The sequence below is a fragment of the Folsomia candida genome, unplaced genomic scaffold (genome assembly GCF_002217175.1).
Source record: "Folsomia candida strain VU population unplaced genomic scaffold, ASM221717v1 Fcan01_Sc020, whole genome shotgun sequence".
Lineage (NCBI taxonomy): Eukaryota > Metazoa > Arthropoda > Collembola > Entomobryomorpha > Isotomidae > Folsomia > Folsomia candida.
Window position 1 is genome coordinate 2,010,494 of NW_019091212.1, and position 17,338 is coordinate 2,027,831.

The 17,338-nt window shown below is 39.9% G+C and overlaps 4 protein-coding genes across 7 annotated transcripts; 2 read left to right on the plus strand and 2 right to left on the minus strand.

Moving 5' to 3' along the window:
* The first annotated feature begins 1,781 nt into the window (after nt 1-1,781).
* On the plus strand, nt 1,782-2,778 carry LOC110858079 (coiled-coil-helix-coiled-coil-helix domain-containing protein 1). Its single transcript, XM_022106737.2, has 3 exons — nt 1,782-2,193; nt 2,316-2,434; nt 2,525-2,778. Exons 1-3 carry the CDS (start codon nt 2,067-2,069, stop codon nt 2,663-2,665), a joined length of 387 nt encoding a protein of 128 aa, XP_021962429.1. The 5' UTR covers nt 1,782-2,066; the 3' UTR covers nt 2,666-2,778.
* On the minus strand, nt 2,668-6,371 carry LOC110858077 (dnaJ homolog subfamily C member 2). Its single transcript, XM_022106733.2, has 11 exons — nt 6,231-6,371; nt 5,970-6,133; nt 5,825-5,900; nt 5,542-5,744; nt 5,301-5,479; nt 5,010-5,223; nt 4,689-4,927; nt 4,362-4,610; nt 4,066-4,277; nt 3,799-3,998; nt 2,668-3,720 (listed from the first exon to the last, which is right to left on the minus strand). The coding sequence occupies exons 1-11, from the start codon at nt 6,298-6,300 to the stop codon at nt 3,673-3,675; spliced, it is 1,854 nt and encodes a 617-aa protein (XP_021962425.1). The 5' UTR covers nt 6,301-6,371; the 3' UTR covers nt 2,668-3,672.
* Nucleotides 6,372-6,429: 58 nt separating this feature from the next.
* LOC110858078 (isocitrate dehydrogenase [NAD] subunit gamma, mitochondrial) lies at nt 6,430-10,382 on the plus strand. 3 transcript variants are annotated; one of them, XM_022106734.2, is made up of 12 exons: nt 6,430-6,571; nt 6,754-6,948; nt 7,017-7,117; nt 7,191-7,306; nt 7,378-7,568; nt 7,638-7,771; nt 7,843-7,942; nt 8,130-8,261; nt 8,348-8,534; nt 8,611-8,681; nt 9,059-9,133; nt 10,010-10,382. In XM_022106734.2, exons 2-11 carry the CDS (start codon nt 6,790-6,792, stop codon nt 9,110-9,112), a joined length of 1,245 nt encoding a protein of 414 aa, XP_021962426.1. In that variant the 5' UTR covers nt 6,430-6,571; nt 6,754-6,789; the 3' UTR covers nt 9,113-9,133; nt 10,010-10,382. The 3 variants fall into 3 exon arrangements, with proteins under 3 accessions (XP_021962426.1, XP_021962427.1, XP_035714452.1); XM_035858559.1 differs by having other exon boundaries at nt 6,485-6,584; XM_022106735.2 differs by lacking the exon at nt 9,059-9,133.
* Nucleotides 10,383-10,395: 13 nt separating this feature from the next.
* On the minus strand, nt 10,396-17,060 carry LOC110858076 (host cell factor). 2 transcript variants are annotated; one of them, XM_022106732.2, is made up of 12 exons: nt 16,857-17,060; nt 15,478-16,587; nt 13,723-15,243; nt 13,571-13,647; nt 13,381-13,470; nt 13,147-13,321; nt 12,939-13,070; nt 12,749-12,853; nt 11,616-12,667; nt 11,327-11,506; nt 11,033-11,234; nt 10,396-10,862 (listed from the first exon to the last, which is right to left on the minus strand). In XM_022106732.2, exons 2-12 carry the CDS (start codon nt 16,529-16,531, stop codon nt 10,759-10,761), a joined length of 4,692 nt encoding a protein of 1,563 aa, XP_021962424.1. In that variant the 5' UTR covers nt 16,532-16,587; nt 16,857-17,060; the 3' UTR covers nt 10,396-10,758. The 2 variants fall into 2 exon arrangements, with proteins under 2 accessions (XP_021962424.1, XP_021962423.1); XM_022106731.2 differs by having other exon boundaries at nt 12,749-12,868.
* Nucleotides 17,061-17,338: the final 278 nt, after the last annotated feature.

The following is a 17,338-nucleotide window of genomic DNA, read 5'->3' on the forward strand; positions in this document are numbered from 1 at the left end:
CCTCTCTTCACTACCACCATATTCGTTCCACACTCAATTTTCTCTGCAGCAGTAAAACATAAAACATCTCTCTTTCTCTCTCTTTCTCTTGGAGGCTCGGGCTAAGTACGTGCATATGAAAAACTGGGCTACAAATTAGTAGTGAAATGGTGCACGAGGTGAAAATCCTTTGCATTAAAACTTGACATAAAAGTGGCTAGTTAAAACTCGGTGGGCACTAAAGTTGGTGAGATATGGATCCATATGCAGCAAAGGGCAGCATGTTTTGTATTTGAATATTAAGTATTACGGACCAATAATCATTCCTCACTGTCACAGAGTACGAAATCAACAATTCATTCTCTGGTCGTACGTACGCCTTCTACGCGTATGCTGGTTGGGCAATCAGTTATGATGTAAACCTATGTGGAAAATATTTACAGAAAGATGATGACGACGACGACGACGACGACGACGGAGTCTCGAGCTCATATCCGTGGTGGTGGAATTTGTCCCACCAGGAATACTTTCACTCACTGGTTGGTTACTAGTGCTCCACACATTTGACACGACTCAACTTTTGCTACATACACCATTTCATACACCCAAAAATGGAATGTTAACGTTCTGCCTGCTCACTTACTTTCGCTTGGGACGTACTAGCACCACCACATTTTGCCACATGAGAAAGCAACTCGACTCTTATTTTCAGCCCAGAGGACCTCGCTTTGCTCTCACTCTTACTTTTACTAGTTTTACTAGCTCTCTCTCCCTTTCTCTCTGCTTGCTTTTGCTTTGCTTACGTCAGCCAATCTTCTTTTCTTCTTCTTCTTCTTCGTCTTCTGAGGCTATGGCTGGTTTGCTGAGACTCCATAAATTTCCCACCACCACCACTTTGGCTGCAAAAGTGGATTCAACTCCAACCAAGAAGACTCGTCTCTGTCTGCTCTCTGGATCTCATCTCAAATCCTATAAAATGTTAGTTTTAGATTCGCGTGAAGAACAGACTTTTAGGCAAGAACAAGCACTCTTCCGACACTAAAAATGCCTAATGCTTTCTCCTCCACGCGACATGAAACCAGACCAATTAAGAGATGACACGAATTGAGGGAGATGTCATGTCTTCGCGCATATACATAAATACTCTTGAATAGGCTGAAAAGTCAAAGTATAAAAAAAGAAGGCGAGCTTACCACCCTTCTTCCTCGTGCTCATTGAGTGTGACAGGATTCAATTTAATCTAGCGGAGAAAGCAGAAGGGTTATTTTGAGCTTTCCCTTGACCTCCACACCACCACCAGCAGCACCACTTAAAAGTTACATTGACAACAAAAAATGAGGAAGAACCAACCATCCATTCGCATATTTGTGTAAGGCCAGCCTAGTTATCTGCATGGGTTTTCCGCATACTTGGCTTTTTTGCCTGGCCTTCACTATGACCATCATTATTATCATCGCCCTTTGAAAATATGCCCAAGTTTTTACAAGAAGATTTAGAATGCGGACTTGTAAATGTCAGAACTACTGCTGCTGCCGTCTTGTTCAGTCATTTGGAAAGAAAGCTAGGAATTTCATCTTCTCGTACTTGAAAAAAAACCGCATCATGTTTTTATAATGTCAATAACTCACTGAAGGCTCATCAAATGGAGAGACGTTCCCTTGAAAATTAGTCGTGCATGCGATATGGCCAATTAAGTAGGAAAACTACTTCATTGTTATGACGTTATTTTACATTTGCTTTGGTATATGCATTAGGAGAAAGTCAGGAGAAAGCTTCTCAAATTCCCCGTGGAGAGTGGATAAATGAAATCCGTGTGTGCGAACAAGTTCGCATGGATCTTCTGGAATATAAACTTTCCAATTTTTTCGCAAAAGACGAATAGTTTGTATTTTATAGTGCCGTTGTGGGTGTCAAGCTTATATTTTAATAACATTCTGTAGTTTTTGACCTACTTGGCATCTACTTCTTAAATTAAGTTGACATCCTAAATTAGAGTCCGGCCGGTCAAATTAAAATCGGTCGGATTGTGGTTAGATAATCTAACTTAGATTAACTGAAACCAAATTAAACTATTAATTCGATACACAATGAGACTTACGAATACACTGTTACGAAAAGGCAAGCTGCCACCAAACCCTAAAAAAATTCCCTTCAAGGAAATGTTTCCGGTCCAATTAAAAAATGAAGTTTCTGGTGCTGGTCAAAAATCTGCGGGTACGATACGATTTAATAACTCATTTAACTATAAACTATAATAACTATAAAAACTATGACTTAAACTTAATTTACTAAGTATTCTTGCTGACTAATTTTTAAAATCGTCTTGATTTGTTTAGATGTTTCTTGCCTCGAGGAAATGGCAGTAATGTTTGCGTGCATGAAGAAAAATGAGTTTAAGGAGGTGAAGTGTACTCCAGAAATTGAAAAATTCATGGGATGCTACCATCAACATCGGGTAAATAAAGTTCTTTGTAGTGTTTAAAGATATGATATAATTATTTAAATTGTTTACCTGCATTACATGATCCTTTTATGATTAACACAGGCCGACGGAAAGGCAGCCAAGCAGCGACAAGCATCCGGTGTTGTAACCGTCGGACGAAATCCGAGAAATTTGACGACCCAACAACTCAACCAGTTATTACGAAAACATCCACAATTCAATGAAAAATTACCAAGTTGGTAGGATCTGTGTTCAACAATCTTTGTTTTTTATTTAGTCAGAATCGTATCGTAGTACAATAAATTAATCTAATTTATATTGTGAAATAAAAGAACTGAAGCATATAAATCAATTAATCAATGAGAGTAGCAGTAAATTCACAATTTTTTTCTAGAGTAAGTAACAAGACAGCATTATTAATTAGAATGGACTTCGCAAATTAGTTATACGATTTAATTTTTATGAAATGAAATAATCAACTATGATCGAATAAGAAATACATCGTTGGATATTATTTACGACATTTCTAATTTGCACTTATGTTAGTGTAGTTCACTCATGAAGTATGAATATATTGTATGAGGTTTACGACTAACTTTTAAACATGGATATTGCATTCCTAGTTTTTTTTCCAGAATCTCACCGCACTATCCATATTTTTAAATTATAATAAAGCATACTAATGCATAGTAATACTCACGAGGATACATAATGTGCAAAATTAACCATATGTATGATATCCAGTAATGGAAGTCAGTGTAAATTTTAACCTATACGATGCACTTTGAGTGATATAATAATAATAATGGTCAATTGAAACCTACAGTCAATACTCAAATAATTGGTAAAAGTTACTTAGAAGATGAGTAAAAGAGCTAGAACACACGTCCTACAATAGAATAGAGTAAGAGAATAACAAGACGAATGACAATTAAAAGTATAATATAGTGAAAGTCAAATGTCAGTTTCGGATAATCCAGTAATTAATCGAATGAAGTGTTGGTTAATAATGATATAAAAACTGACTGGGTGGGCTGTAATAATTATTCAAGGGAGAAAACTGCGAAGTGTTTTCTTGAGCCGGAGAACGTAAGGTCTTGCGAGAATAGTAACTGACCAATATACGGCTGGTAATAGTAATACACTAATTGCTATTCACACCCAAGTAGTCGAGGAAACTTTTATATCGCATTAAATGCAGCGGGATGAATGATGAGGTAAGAAAATTAATTGTTCTAATTGTTATAAAGTTATTTTTTCTGAGCCATTTTCTTCGCCTTTATCAGCGCAGCTAATTCCTGCAATTGTAACAAAAAATAGCTTAGATTTGGTAAAAAAAAGCATGATATCTCACTAGTTGGGGGTGGAACAATTACCTTAAATCGTGCCATACACTCTTTTTTATTTCGTCCCGGAACACATTCAGCGATTCTATCCCATCTATCAGAATGCGATGCAGGATACGTCTTCAATGCTTGTTCCAACATTTTTTGTTCCTCAGCAGTCCAAGGTTTCGCTTCCTCAACTTGTTCTACAGGCGCCGTGATGATGGTAGTAGTAGTATTTCCGGTGTCGTCTAAAATTATAAGACATGTGTGAATTTAAGTAATGCAACAACGCGACATGTTACTGAGTCGACTTACCATCTCGTTTTGTCTCTTCTGCTTCACACTTGATCTGAGATTTCTGGTTTTTCTCAAAAACAGCGTATGCCATTTGGTTTACTTCTTCTTTCATGCTGTTCTTTGAAAAGTCAGAGGCCTTCAAATCTTTGGCTTTGGCTAGAACTTCTTTTGCTGTTCGTCGTTTCCCATTGGAACCATGCTGTTGTATAAAGTTGGCTACAACCTCCCACCTGAAAAACCAAGAAGTGACATAAACCAATTGATTATTATATCAACTATGATATACCGAGTAAAAAAAATAAATTATTAATTACCTTTGTACTGTCCCAGCAGGAAAAATATTAACGGATTTTATAAGGAGTGCAAGGTCTTCAGAAGTCCAATCATCTAAACCGTTTGAAGATCCATTGCGACCATACCCGTTTTTACTTCCAGAAATAACTTGAGAAGTTGCAGCCCTTTCAGCTTTTATTTTCTGGTTTACTTCGTCTGCCTTTTTGAGAAACAATAGCGAACCATCGTCTAAGCTCATGGTTGTCAGTTGCTTGTTTAGTTCTTCCAATCTGAAATTAGTCAAATGAATAACAAATTTGATGGTAATTACCCTAAACACCATGGTCAAATAAGACAATAATAATTACTCATTTAATTCCAAGACTTCGCACAACGTCTCCATGAATGCCATATTGTCTATCGTTGATTTATCATCAGTTCCGTAGTAATTATTCGTTTTACAAACAGTACGGAACGTTTTCTTTTCCTTCTTTTGCATCTTTTTGATCGCTTCTTTCTCCTTCTTGGCGTTCAGTTCTTTCTCTTTGGCTTCCGCCTCGATGCGTTCCTTCTCTAGTCTCGCTTTCTCTGCCTTATCTCGTCGTAACTACAATTGCAGTAAAATTTCGTTCAATATTTAGCATCATACAAAATAAACACATGCACATTGTATGGAAACGAGTCATCACCTGTTCTTCTTGCTCTTGTTTTTCTCTGACAGCTTTCTTTTTCTCCATTTTCTTTGCTAATTTTTCTTCACTATCCTGCGTTTTGAACATTACGATTCTAGGATCAAGAGAGTATGCGATATCGACGGCGGATCTAATGCGGGTCATTTCTTCTTTCTTCAGCTTTGCCCTCGCAGCCTTGTTTTGCTTATCGATCCATCTCCGCTCTTCGCGGCTAGAAAGGAAAGACGGAAAAGTTAGCTTTTTTACATCTTACAATCAACATAGCTTCTTAGATTTTAGAGTTCGTACTATTGTCCTTTCTCCTTCTCTTCTTCGTCCAAGTAGGAATATTCTCTCCAAGAGTCGAATTCGTACCAAAATGAATAGAAATGATCCACCTTATCTCTTGGCGTGTTAATGTTTCCCAAGAGAGGAACCGGAGTCTTCACTGACCAGCGAGAGTTTAGTTCAAACCATTTACCGTACACCTAGAAAAACAATTTTTATCATTACCTCGATTATCTGGTCATACTTCATGTGCATAACTTACCGTGAAAAAATCGTCCTTTGAAGTAATTGTTTTGGGTGGAACGTAGTTATCAAAAGTTGGATCTATTGAGTCGTAGGCCTGTCTTTTCCCCGTCAATGTCTCAAAGGCTTTAACTATACAGGCAAAGTAGTCACATTCTGGGTTTACTTGTTCACCAGCCCCCATCCGTTTATCGGGATGATGTTTAAGAACTCGTATCCTATCTGTAATCATTACAAGTGTTCACCTTAAAAATTAGTTTGCCGTATAATTTATTTAAATATTAATTAACAGATTAACTTACAAGCTTTCCTAATATCATCCTCAGAAGCTCGCACTCGTAAATGTTTCAACCCTAAAACGGCATAGTGGTCTTGATCCTGTAAAAATAGTTTAAATATAAATTACTCACCCACATTAAAAAGAACCCTTCTTATTAATCAAATTACCTTCCAATCTGTTGGTTCTAAACTCCTCAAGTATTGTATATCTTCTTCCGTATTAATCTCGTAGCTCTTATCAGAATTAAATTCTCTCTTGAAATGTTCCAATTTTAGCGTCCTTAACTGAAGGAAACGTTCCCCTCCAGCCTCCAAGGGCTTAAAGAGGACATCTATTAATTCCAACACAAAATAATTAATTAGAATCCGTGATGAATGAATCATCATTCCAAAAAAATGTAAAATTTCGCCGAGGATAGTTTGCCTCACCTTGCAACGTCGCGACGGTTAGAGACGAGTCGACCAGGTCGTGGGGGGATGTGTTTCGGTTTCTGGCCATGATTCTGGGGGGCACAATTAGCTGGGCACTAGAAATTTAAAAATTTTGGGACAAGGTGGCCAACGACGATCCGAGAGATGAAAGGAGCATGCGACAATGGAGACGAGACACGCGCGACGGCCGGACTTGGTTCCTTTGAATCTGCTGCCAGCTGAGATCTGCCAGCTCGGGGCAACCAGACCAGAAAAACCAGGGAGGCGACCACAATTTCACTTTTCATTTCACAACAGTTAGTGGGAAAACAGTTCATTTGCAGATAACCCACTCCAAGGTAAGTCGATAAGGTATTATTTTATTTGTCTATTACGAGAAAATTATGGCCGGTAGGGTCGAGTCGTGTCGTAACTTTTTGGGGTCATTTACAATAAATTTGATTAATCGACTTTGATCGAGATTTGATTGAACTATTAACTTAAGTACACTTTGTTTGAATTTAATTTATTTTTGAACTAGGTTTAGGAAACTTGGAAGACAATTCCTGCCCTCAGGATGGCTGCCTTTGGTAGGACGCAATTGTTGAAGTTGGCTCAAATGAGCTCGATGAGCTTGAATGGTGCTGGTTCTGCGACGAGAACGATGGGTGCGGGTCAGTTAGGATTAGGCGATAGCCAAAAAAGATTCAAGTCAAAGACGTCCAGGTTGGCGAAGGTGAGGAGTTTAATGGCGAAATTAATTATTGGACTAAATATAATTTGTTGCGCGTCTTTATTTTTTAGATTCTCCCTAAAGCGAAATATGGGGGACGACACACGGTCACGATGCTCCCTGGAGGAGGTATCGGACCCGAGTTGATGGGCTATGTTAGAGAAGTGTTTCGGTAATTGAGGAGATAAGTAGCTAAGTTGCTAAGTCTTGATGTATAGTAATAGGAGATTGGGATTGATTGATAGGTATGCCGGAGTTCCCGTGGATTTCGAAGAAGTCAACATTAACCCGAATACGGAAGGGAATGAAGATTTGGAGTATGCAATTACTTCCATCCGGAGGAATGGTGTTGCGTTGAAAGGTAAGCCTTTCATTACCTTATTAATCACATTGATTACTGGTAAGCTGTTGATGCAAAATTGTATTTTTTAGGAAACATTGAAACGAAAAGTTTAAGTCCGAATGTTATGTCGCGAAACGTTGCTCTTCGAAATGAGTTGGATTTGTTTGTTAATGTCATTCATTGTTTGTCATATGCCGGAGTTCCTTCACGTCAGAAGGATATAGATGTCTACCTTATTCGCCAAAATACCGAAGGAGAGTATGCAATGTTGGAACATGAGGTTAGCACACACAGTTTATTAAGTTATACATAATAATAATCTACAAATAATATTTACACATATTTACAGAGTGTATATGGAGTGGTCGAGTGCTTGAAAATTGTGACCCGAGAGAATTCTGAGCGACTGGCTCGCTATGCTTTTGATTTTGCAAAGAAACATGGACGAAAGAAGGTTACAACGATCCATAAGGCGAACATTATGTGAGTTAATTGTTAAAATAACTTCAAAATGAACAAAAGGACAAAATGGAAATTAATTGATAATTATTCAGGAAAACATCGGACGGTCTGTTTTTGGAAATTAGCCGTCAAATCGCCAAAGAGTATCCAGACATTCAACATAACGACATGATTATTGACAATTGCTGCATGGTAAGTGTTGATTTATGTATCAGTCAACGGCTAAAAATAGTAATATAGAACAAAAGAACTAAAAACAAAACAAATATAAATATAGTATGTGTGTGTGTGTGTATGCAAAGTGAACTAACTGCTTTGTATGGTGTTCAATTCATTGTTGACGATAGCAAATGATTTAATTGATTCATTATCCCTAAAGCAACTCGTCTCAAACCCTCATCAATTCGATGTTATGCTCATGACCAACTTGTATGGATCCATTGTATCCAACGTTATTTGTGGCTTGATGGGAGGAGCTGGTCTTTTGTCTGGAAGAAATTACGGAACAGAGGTGACTTACTTATTTATTTATATAGACAATAAATGTATATGTTTGAAGTTAATTATATGCTCATTTAATTATGATTTATATCCAAGTACGCAATTTTTGAGCCCGGCACTCGAAATACGGGAACTTCAATTGCTGGGAAGAATATTGCCAACCCAATCTCCATGATGAACGCTGCTGCTGACCTTCTTCATCACTTGCGACTGGAGAACCACTCGGTTTGGTTGAGAGAAGCGATTGACCAAACGATTAATGTTGATAAGATTCACACTCCGGGTATATTTCAACTTTAATACATTTACAGTTTTGAAAATTTTTATATTTTTAACGACAATCTACGTATGAATTGTAGATTTGGGAGGTCAAGCAACCAGCATGGACGTCGTTAAGAACATCGTCAATTATCTCCAAGCAAAAACTAAGGTTGAAAATTGGTAGCATTCTTTAAGATTAAGTGTTCCGAAGATGAGAATTTTTGTTTTTGCTCATCCTTTTTGAGAATTTTTGGTTTTTCGAGTGGTGTGATCCTCATCGTCTTCCTGAAATCATGCAACCTCCTGTTTTTCTTTAGTATGTATTTTGGTGGACGCAGAAGAGAAATTGATTGGACGGGTATTATATTTTTAAAGAAAAACATGTCCAGATCATGACTGGATTTCTTCTCCTGGTTATTCTGCTGATCTTATATCCACATAAAACATATTTCTAATAGTAATATGAGTGCCTTAAAAAATTATATGCGACTCTTCCTCTTTTTAAATGGCTTGGTTTGGTATGTTATAAATTCGTGCTGCGTTCAGTGTGGATATCATCTGCTGGAAGAATACGGCTCTCAGAAGACTGTGTGGCAGTAAAGAAAAAAGTGATACAAAAAGTTATGATGAATATTATTTTGTTCTTGCCAACTTCTAACTTCTCTACTAACAGCAATAATCTTACTACTCCTCGAGTACTTGTAATTTGCTTATTTTAATTATATTGTATGGTAACTAGTTTTTCAGTTTGGTTGTTTGTTACGTAGAGCTCATTTTTGTCTAGTATTGAGCCCCTTAAGATTCTGGTTGCTTCTGTATGAGTTAAGTTGTGCCGTTGTTCGAGTTATTTATTATGATTTTTATTTAAAACTTAGCCAATTCCTAGTCTACAGAGAAAAGCCATTAGTTTATAATCATATATAGCTGTGTGCCGTTCGTTCATGGGGCGTGGATCGGATCAGGATTAGTAGGAGTGCAATTATTTTTGTAGTGTTAAAATTTGAGTTTGTTGGACCTTATTGCGTTCCCCTCTTCATTCAACCAATTGTCTGAAATGGTTCAGGTATTATTTTTTACAAGATAATATTTTGATTACTAATTGCTTATACTTAAAACAGAGTGTGGTATTAGGAGGCTTTGCCAATTAATGCGCATGGGTGATTTGACCTCAGTTGTTGTCTATAACGTGCTTCATCTGTATGTGACCACTCACGGTACGGTTGTTGGACAGTCCAATTGGACTGTGGTTACCAGTCATCTTTTTTAATTCAGTTTCTTTAATGAATTGTACTCTCAAGTTTATAGCAGCATTACGCACCTTGTTGTTCGTAATTATTATTATTATCTATAATTGGTTATCAAAGTTCTCTCTTTTTATATATTTATGTCTCAAATTGTAAATAAGCTTCTCGGTTTGCTAACAGTGCGGTATTTAATACTGGCATGTAAATTTCTGATTTAATATTTCTAATCACTGGATACTATTCATTTTTACAGGCAAGCATCGTACGCTAGCTAGTACGCCCCCTGGAATCTAACTATAAGCAATACCATCACGTCAACAACGGTATCAGAAACAGCAACAGTGTAGCAGCAACAACCTCCTTTTATTTCAAGCTTTCACAATGAAACGAATGGTGCTTAAAAAAATAACTGTTGACAGTTGAACAATAATCAAGACAAATTTCCTGTGAAAGAATAATAATTCGACAAGATAAATAGTTCGGCATGATCGATCAATTAATTACACAACTAGTTCTAGTCACAAAGTATTCACTTGATGATGTAAAGATGATGTAAAAATTTGAGGAGAGAAAATTTGTGTTCTTATATTAAAACTGGAATAAATTTATTGTCGATATGAAAATCACTCTTCTGCAAAGTTATTTTTGACACTGCTATTTTATTGCACTCAACAGTTTCAAGAGTGATACTTGCCTAGTAAATAATATTGACAAATAACTAATTGTTGCATTAGTTACGACGAGTAATTTACAAAATAGCTTTATACTTTGAGATTATAATGTAAAGTTCAACATTGTATGTAGTAGTAAATTTTACACCTACAGGTGACGCGAAAGAGAGCGAAACAAAATAGTAACAGAGAAAAGACTGGAACACAGAAACTTATAGCTAAACACCTACTCCATAAAGGCTTAATAAGAGTCAACAAATTGAATGTAAAAATATAATTAGTCACTTGCAATTAGTCAGTATGGTAAAGTATGTAGTGTAAAAGGTTTTGTTCAGGCAGTGTCGTCGTACTTGGACTTTTTGTATCCTCGACCACTTGAAGGCTCGGCTCCACGCTTCGAAGCAGCCTGCTGCTTCACAAAACTATAGGCAGATTCTGAAAGATTAACAAAACATAATCTTTAGAGACAGATCGGTAGAAACCCAAAATAAAATAAAACTCAAAAGTTAAAAGAATGATATGCTCCTTCACGAACCGAAGTGATCTGCTCTACAAGAACTGATAAAATAATATCGTAATACATTCAATTATGATTATAAAATTACCTTGCAACCATCGAACTTGGGTGGCTGGTCCGTATCCTTTTTCATTCTTGGCCGCGATACGGAATATAATGGCTGGTTTCGTTGTAGTGTCAATTTGAGCTGTAGCAAGAGATGCGTTGGGAACAGTACACTGATTCGATGGACCGCAGTAGACTCGAACAAATGAGAGACTGGTAGCTCCAGCCTTGACATTCATATCCAACTGATTTAAATACAACAAAGGGGCAATATTAAAATACGATTAATATCAGAGACACAAAATGGAATTATATAATTAATAAACTTAACCCTTACATGGTTGAGATTGCTTGGAGTTTGTTTTACAGCAAGATACACTGAATACTCAAGAATGTCCCCAAACGTATTGTTACTTGGAGGCTCCCAAGAAATTAGTGCTCCTTCCAACGCCTTAGAAATCTTAATGGCTGATGGCGCTCCAGGAAATCCAGGAAGGCAGGTTTTGAAGGCTGCAGTCTGAAAACACAAAATATTTATAAGTAAATAATGTAGAAACATAATCTAATAGTAATTACAGAGTAACAGAGTTAAGTATTGAAATTAACGAATATATGTATGTACACACCTCACTCCAAGGACCTCGACCACACGCGTTAATCGCAGCAACTCGAAACTTGTACGCCGTCCCGGGTTGAAGTTCGATACGCTTCTTAATAAACTCTAAATCTCGAGAGACATCCGTATCCGGGGGCATGGTGGAAAGCTTTTCATTTACGAGGTAGTATTGTTTAACTTGACAAAGGTTGAACTTCGTATAAGCCACATCAGCCCATCCGTCCTTCCGATCTTCTTCACTTGTCAGGGCTGACAAAGATGACAAAGTGTCTGCACTTGTAGCAAGTGCAGAGGCTCCGGCTGTCTCGGCGGTTAGATGGTTAGCTTCTGCCCTAGCTGCTGCTGCAGCCATGACGAGAGAATTGGTTGCATCATTTTGAACTGATAGCGCACTGACGGCTGAAGACGCGAGGATACTGAGCGGATCCGAATCTTCCAGCATTTGTAGAGTGTCGTGACTTGGAAGTCGGTGGGTTGATTGCTGCAACTCATCGTACGACGACGTCCCGGGGGGTAGATGGTTGTTTTCAGCAACAGCCGAGGTAGGTTCTGGAGTGGCTTGTTTAGCCATTTGGGCCAAGGCGTGCAATGTGGTGGGATTTAATTCCAAGTGACCAGGATTGCTTGCTGATCGTGGTGAAGTTGTGAGAGTTCCGCTTGAGGCAGCTTCGAATAACTGGATCATTTCAGCTTCACTGACGCCACGATTAGGACTAAATTCGGGTTGTTGTTGTCCTCCGTCGATTGATTCGCCCACAAAGCCCGTCTGATCGGCTAATACCCTCTGCGTAGTTTCCGTACTTTGTTGATTCTCAATCCCTCCTGAGATCTGCATCGAAGATTGATCTTCCATACTGGTGGCGGTAGTAATACTGTACATCTCCTGTGTTTCTTGGCCGCCTCCCAATGCTTGGTCACTGTCGGGACCACCTTCAATAACTTGAGTTTCAGCCTGACTAAGTGAAAAGTTATCAATGCTCTGAGGCTCTTCAACTTGCTGATCTTCAGCCGTCTCGTTGTTGGTTGGCAATTTTTCTTCGAGGGCTTCGTCAACATTGCCACCTTAACAAAGCATACCAAAATATTAATGTTCCATTTAACCAAAACATCTATATTTTTATAAATAAGTTAATATGTGCACACCTCCTTTCAGTTTGAGCCATGGAGTATACCACGAAAATTTCACCTTGTCATCGTACAGGACAATATCAGTACATGTAGATCCCCCTTTGAGTCCCATTGTTTCTCCTACATTTGTACCATCTAATTGTTAGAATACAAATAAATATAATATGCAAAAGCAACACCACTTTTACAATTAGCTCGGACATACCAGTCATCTCCTCGTCGCCAGAACCAATGTCTACGGCCGTCCCCATCAGTTCGGCCGCTTCTTCTGCAGTTAAAGTTTCTCCAAAGTTTCCAAGGCTGACTCCTAACGCATCCGCCTCTTGTACGTTCACTTCTACAGTAATAATTTAGTTAGAAAACTTCTAATAAATATACAAAGTATGTCTGAAACGCAGTAAAATTATTCCTACCTTGACCCGACGTTGAGTCGATTTGTCCATCTTGTGTACTGGCAGTCGATTGGACTACTCTTTGGTTCATATCAGAGGAGGAGGCAATCGTGAATTGACCGGGTTGCGAGCCCTGCTGGAGGACGACAATCTTCTTTTCGCCAGCGGTGCCAACCGTTTGGAGGGTTTGTAAAACCTAAGTTATACATACATATGGATCATTTAATTAACATTATCATTAGTAATAAGATATACCTTGCCACCGGTACCGGTTGGCATCAAGGCAAATCTTTGGCCTGACGCAGCCATCTGGATTGACACCGGTTTACCACCAATCGAAATTTGCTGAATTAAAAAATATAAACACATAAGGTCACGTCCTCATCAATCGAAAATTTAGCTAATAAAATAGCTCCGGAGCTGGATGCAAATCACAAATAGTTACCTGATTGGAGCCTACAATCCCCTGCGGAAGAGTTAACAATTGACCCGTGGAAGTCATGTACTGCGTTTGTTTACCAGCTGTGGAGAAGATTAGATTGTTGAGCCCTGCCTGTGACAAAGTAGTAGTACCAAATGTGGATACTGGTTTATTACCCGTAGCCGACGATCCCGGAGTTGAAACCATAATCATCTTGACACCTTGGTTCCCTCCAGCACCGGACTGAAGGGTAGACGCAGTTGTACCACCACCTGCCATAGTGGTTGTGATACCTTGATAATTTCGAAGGGCGGAGGCCTGGGTGACGACGACGTACTGAGTGCCGCCGCCCGCCGGTCTCGTCGCCATCGTTCCCGGTCTGAAGACAAAGGTTGGTTTATTATTAGCATCATAAGTCACATGTGGCTTGTTGAGCACAAGATTGCCTCCCTGTTGGCCCGGAACGTTAATCACTGATTGTTGTGCGTTTCCAATAATTGATGCCTTCATCCCCATTCCCGACAGTCCTCCTCCTGGAGTGACGAGGCGAATAATGTTAGGTCCTACCTTTGTAGAAGAGTTGACGCCTTGGACTACGTTCGACATCATCCCTTGATTTGTTTTCAATACAGTGTACAACTGCTGACCGCTGACGGTGGTGGCGGTTCCTTGAGCGCCTCCAGGTTTCTGGACTATTATTTGTTTAACGTTCCCGCCCTGTCCTACTTGACCTGGGTTGACGATCCGGATTGTTTGTGTAGTTCCACCGACACCTTGCACTTTAATTGGAGTTGTGGTGACCATTTGTCCCGTATTTGATGCTTGAACTACTTTTACCGTCGGGGTGGGAGTTTGTATCTTTTGGGGGACGGCTGTTGCAGCGGCTGCTGCAGTGGCCAGCGCGTTCAGAGAGGAGGCTGTGTTTTGCTGAGTGGTAACTTGGGACCCTTGTTTAATGATGGAGGGTGCCCTTGCAGTGTTTATGTTAACGTTAGAACCAGGGGTAGTCGCCCTAAGACGAACGATCCCTCCTCGTGGGGTTGCATTCTTGGCAGCAACAACCCGGCCAACACCTCGTGCCGCGAAAAGGTTGCTTGCCGTACCTGCCATACTAGCCGGGAGAGAGATTAGACTGGATGCGGCTGGAAGATTCGCGGGGGAGTTTGTATTACTAGCCGAGATAGAAGTTACGACCGGGAAGCCGAGAACACTTGTCGGAGTCGGAGTCGCGTTAGAATTTGAGTTTGACATGCTCATCTGACCTGCAACTCTGGAGGAGGAGATAATTGGAACGGTGAAATGCGTGTCTGGAGTAAACATCATGGGTTGTTTTCCTGTGAAACCAACGACGGATGACGGTGCATACATCGGTTGAGGTGCACCAGCCGGTACTGGTTGTAAGGTTGCAGGAGCGGATCCAACCCCCATCATCGTCCCTGTTGGGTTTTGGACATCTTTCGACGTATCATACTTGCAAATCTGGAGGAGATAGCCTTCCGCTCCAGGCAAAACGGGCCAACTGACCTCCAACATGTTTGTGGCTGCCCTGGAGAGCTGAACTTTTGCGGGTGGGACGGGTTTTTCAACTTCCAAGTACCACAAGTCCTTACAGCAGACTTGATTATTCCATGCCTTCCGGTATCCATCTCGTCCAGACCAAATATAGAGTCGGGTGTGAATAGCAACAGCGCAGTGGCCTGGAAGCCATGAGGAAAAATAATACAAAGTTATTTTCATCAATCTTGATATTTCTATTGCACAAAATGAAAAAAAACGAGAGTATAGAATAGAGCAAGTGTAAATTAGTGAAAATAAATCGCATAGCTTTCAAGTCAAAATATTATTCCCAAGTTGATTATATATATTTTGTGCGTATTTTACTATTTCAAAATATATATAGTTAAATAATATAATAATCAACTTTAACTGACCTGCCCTCGCCCTTGGAATCGTTTCGTCTAACATATCATGCTGGATACTCTCCCATGTCATGTTTTCAATATTCAGCACTGCCAATGAATTAGTACATTTCCATTCCTTTTCGTGTGCATTGGATTTCACGTCATCCACCAGCAGTGGCACCCATCCTCCAAAGACGTACATTTTATTTCCAACCAGGGTCGCACTGTGAAGTGACCTAGGAAGGGGCGTCTTTCCAAAGAAACTAGGTTTCACCCAGGTCATTGTCTCGACCATGAGGGTCCACAAATCTCCCAAGCGACAGCCACTCATCCCCCCAAAGATGATCAGCTTACTTTCCGTTCCATACTTGTTGGAGTAGGCGACACAAGTATGTGACTCTCTCGGACTCGGCGCTTGTCCAAAAGTCATCGGAATCTCCCATGATCCCGGCCCATTCGTAATCAGCTGGAGGATGTAGAGATCATTCAAGTAGCGTGGGATGTTATTCTTGGGATCATCACTTTCATTCGCCAACCCTCCAAATAAGTACACTTTGTCGTTGAGTAGCGTAAAGCTGTGGCCGAGACGTGCACAAGGGAGCTCTCCTTGTCGTGCCATTTTAGGCTTGAGCTTTTTCCACTCCCAGCGAGATGCAGATAGCTCATACAGATCATTGGAGTATCGTCCATACTCCACCATTCCGCCAAAAATGAGGAGTCGTGTTCCGTCTACGACAAATCCATATGCGGCACATCCTTGTGGAATGTCACCTTTCACCGTTGGCGAGTACCATTGATTCGTCATGGTGTTGTAGACATGAAGCTCGTCCACGATGCCTTCATTTCCTCCGCCAAAGACGACCATCAAATCTTTAATGGCGACTGCGCGGTGGCCGTGCCTTGGCCGCGGTTGAACTCCGGACGTGTCGATTACTTTTTTCCACTTGAGCGTAGGCAGTGTCGAGTCCATGTTGGTGTCGGAATTGTTGAATTTACTGGTGGAAGGTAGATCAGAGGTGGTATTATTGGAGTTTGTGGTTGATGATACACCATCTGAGCCTCCCATAAAGTCGGTCGAACTCATCTTGGATGTAAAAGACAAACTCCTGGCACGTACTCTAACTGGTTAGGTTAGAGGCCCTGTTTAAAGTAAACAGATTAAAAAACACATGATTTCAGCTGTTTATTAAAAACTTTACAGAATGTGGATTATTCAAATCAGTAGTTTAAAACATAAATACATCAAAATATGAATTTTGTATATGCTTAAATAAGCCAAATTGTTTTCTTCGTGGATATCAAACAAATAAATTTTCATTAGAAACCGTGCCTCAAAAGTGATGGTTTCTTATGAAGTCAAAAACCATTATTACACAATTAAACACAAATAAATAGAGTGGGAAACTCGCCTAAAAAATAAGGTGGTGGTGGGAGGAGGAGGAGGGAGGGAGTCGTCGACCACCATTCGTCGTCCCGGACAGAGGTGCGTCTGGGCAGGGTCGAAATGGCAGGATAATGCAATTTATTGCTATAAATTTCAAAATTTACAAAATAACTCGACTTTGTCTCTCCTCACGAACTTTGTGCACTTTGTTTGGGTCAGGCAGAGGCTGCAAGCGGGTCGCACATTGCCGGGAGTTTCCATTCCATGACTCCTCGCGTCCTCCTTCTCTCTCGATTCCACTCCTGCTCAACACTTTAGATTGCAAAGGGCTGTCCACTTCGGCTTATCCCTTGAATAACTGAGACAACTTATCCACCCCAAATTAACGATAACACACTCTCATGTGGGCCTGGTTAGTGGGTGGTTCCCTAAAAAGAACGAGTACTATTATGACCTCGACATGTGTGGACGCCTCAGATGCTGGTTTCCATCTCATCTCACCAACTT

Coding starts and splice junctions, on each gene's coding strand:
- LOC110858079 (XM_022106737.2), top strand. CDS start 2,067: ATGAGACTTACGAATACACTGTTACGAAAAGGCAAGCTGCCACCAAAC. Junction 2,194..2,315: donor TGCTGGTCAAAAATCTGCGG/GTACGATACGAT, acceptor TGATTTGTTTAG/ATGTTTCTTGCCTCGAGGAA. Junction 2,435..2,524: donor GATGCTACCATCAACATCGG/GTAAATAAAGTT, acceptor TGATTAACACAG/GCCGACGGAAAGGCAGCCAA.
- LOC110858077 (XM_022106733.2), bottom strand. CDS start 6,300: ATGGCCAGAAACCGAAACACATCCCCCCACGACCTGGTCGACTCGTCT. Junction 4,928..5,009: donor AACAAGAGCAAGAAGAACAG/GTGATGACTCGT, acceptor CTGCAATTGTAG/TTACGACGAGATAAGGCAGA. Junction 4,278..4,361: donor CCTGCTGGGACAGTACAAAG/GTAATTAATAAT, acceptor TTGGTTTTTCAG/GTGGGAGGTTGTAGCCAACT.
- LOC110858078 (XM_022106734.2), top strand. CDS start 6,790: ATGGCTGCCTTTGGTAGGACGCAATTGTTGAAGTTGGCTCAAATGAGC. Junction 7,943..8,129: donor TTATTGACAATTGCTGCATG/GTAAGTGTTGAT, acceptor TTATCCCTAAAG/CAACTCGTCTCAAACCCTCA. Junction 8,682..9,058: donor ATCTCCAAGCAAAAACTAAG/GTTGAAAATTGG, acceptor TGCTGCGTTCAG/TGTGGATATCATCTGCTGGA.
- LOC110858076 (XM_022106731.2), bottom strand. CDS start 16,531: ATGAGTTCGACCGACTTTATGGGAGGCTCAGATGGTGTATCATCAACC. Junction 12,869..12,938: donor TGGCGACGAGGAGATGACTG/GTATGTCCGAGC, acceptor TCTAACAATTAG/ATGGTACAAATGTAGGAGAA. Junction 10,863..11,032: donor CCAAGTTCGATGGTTGCAAG/GTAATTTTATAA, acceptor TTAATCTTTCAG/AATCTGCCTATAGTTTTGTG.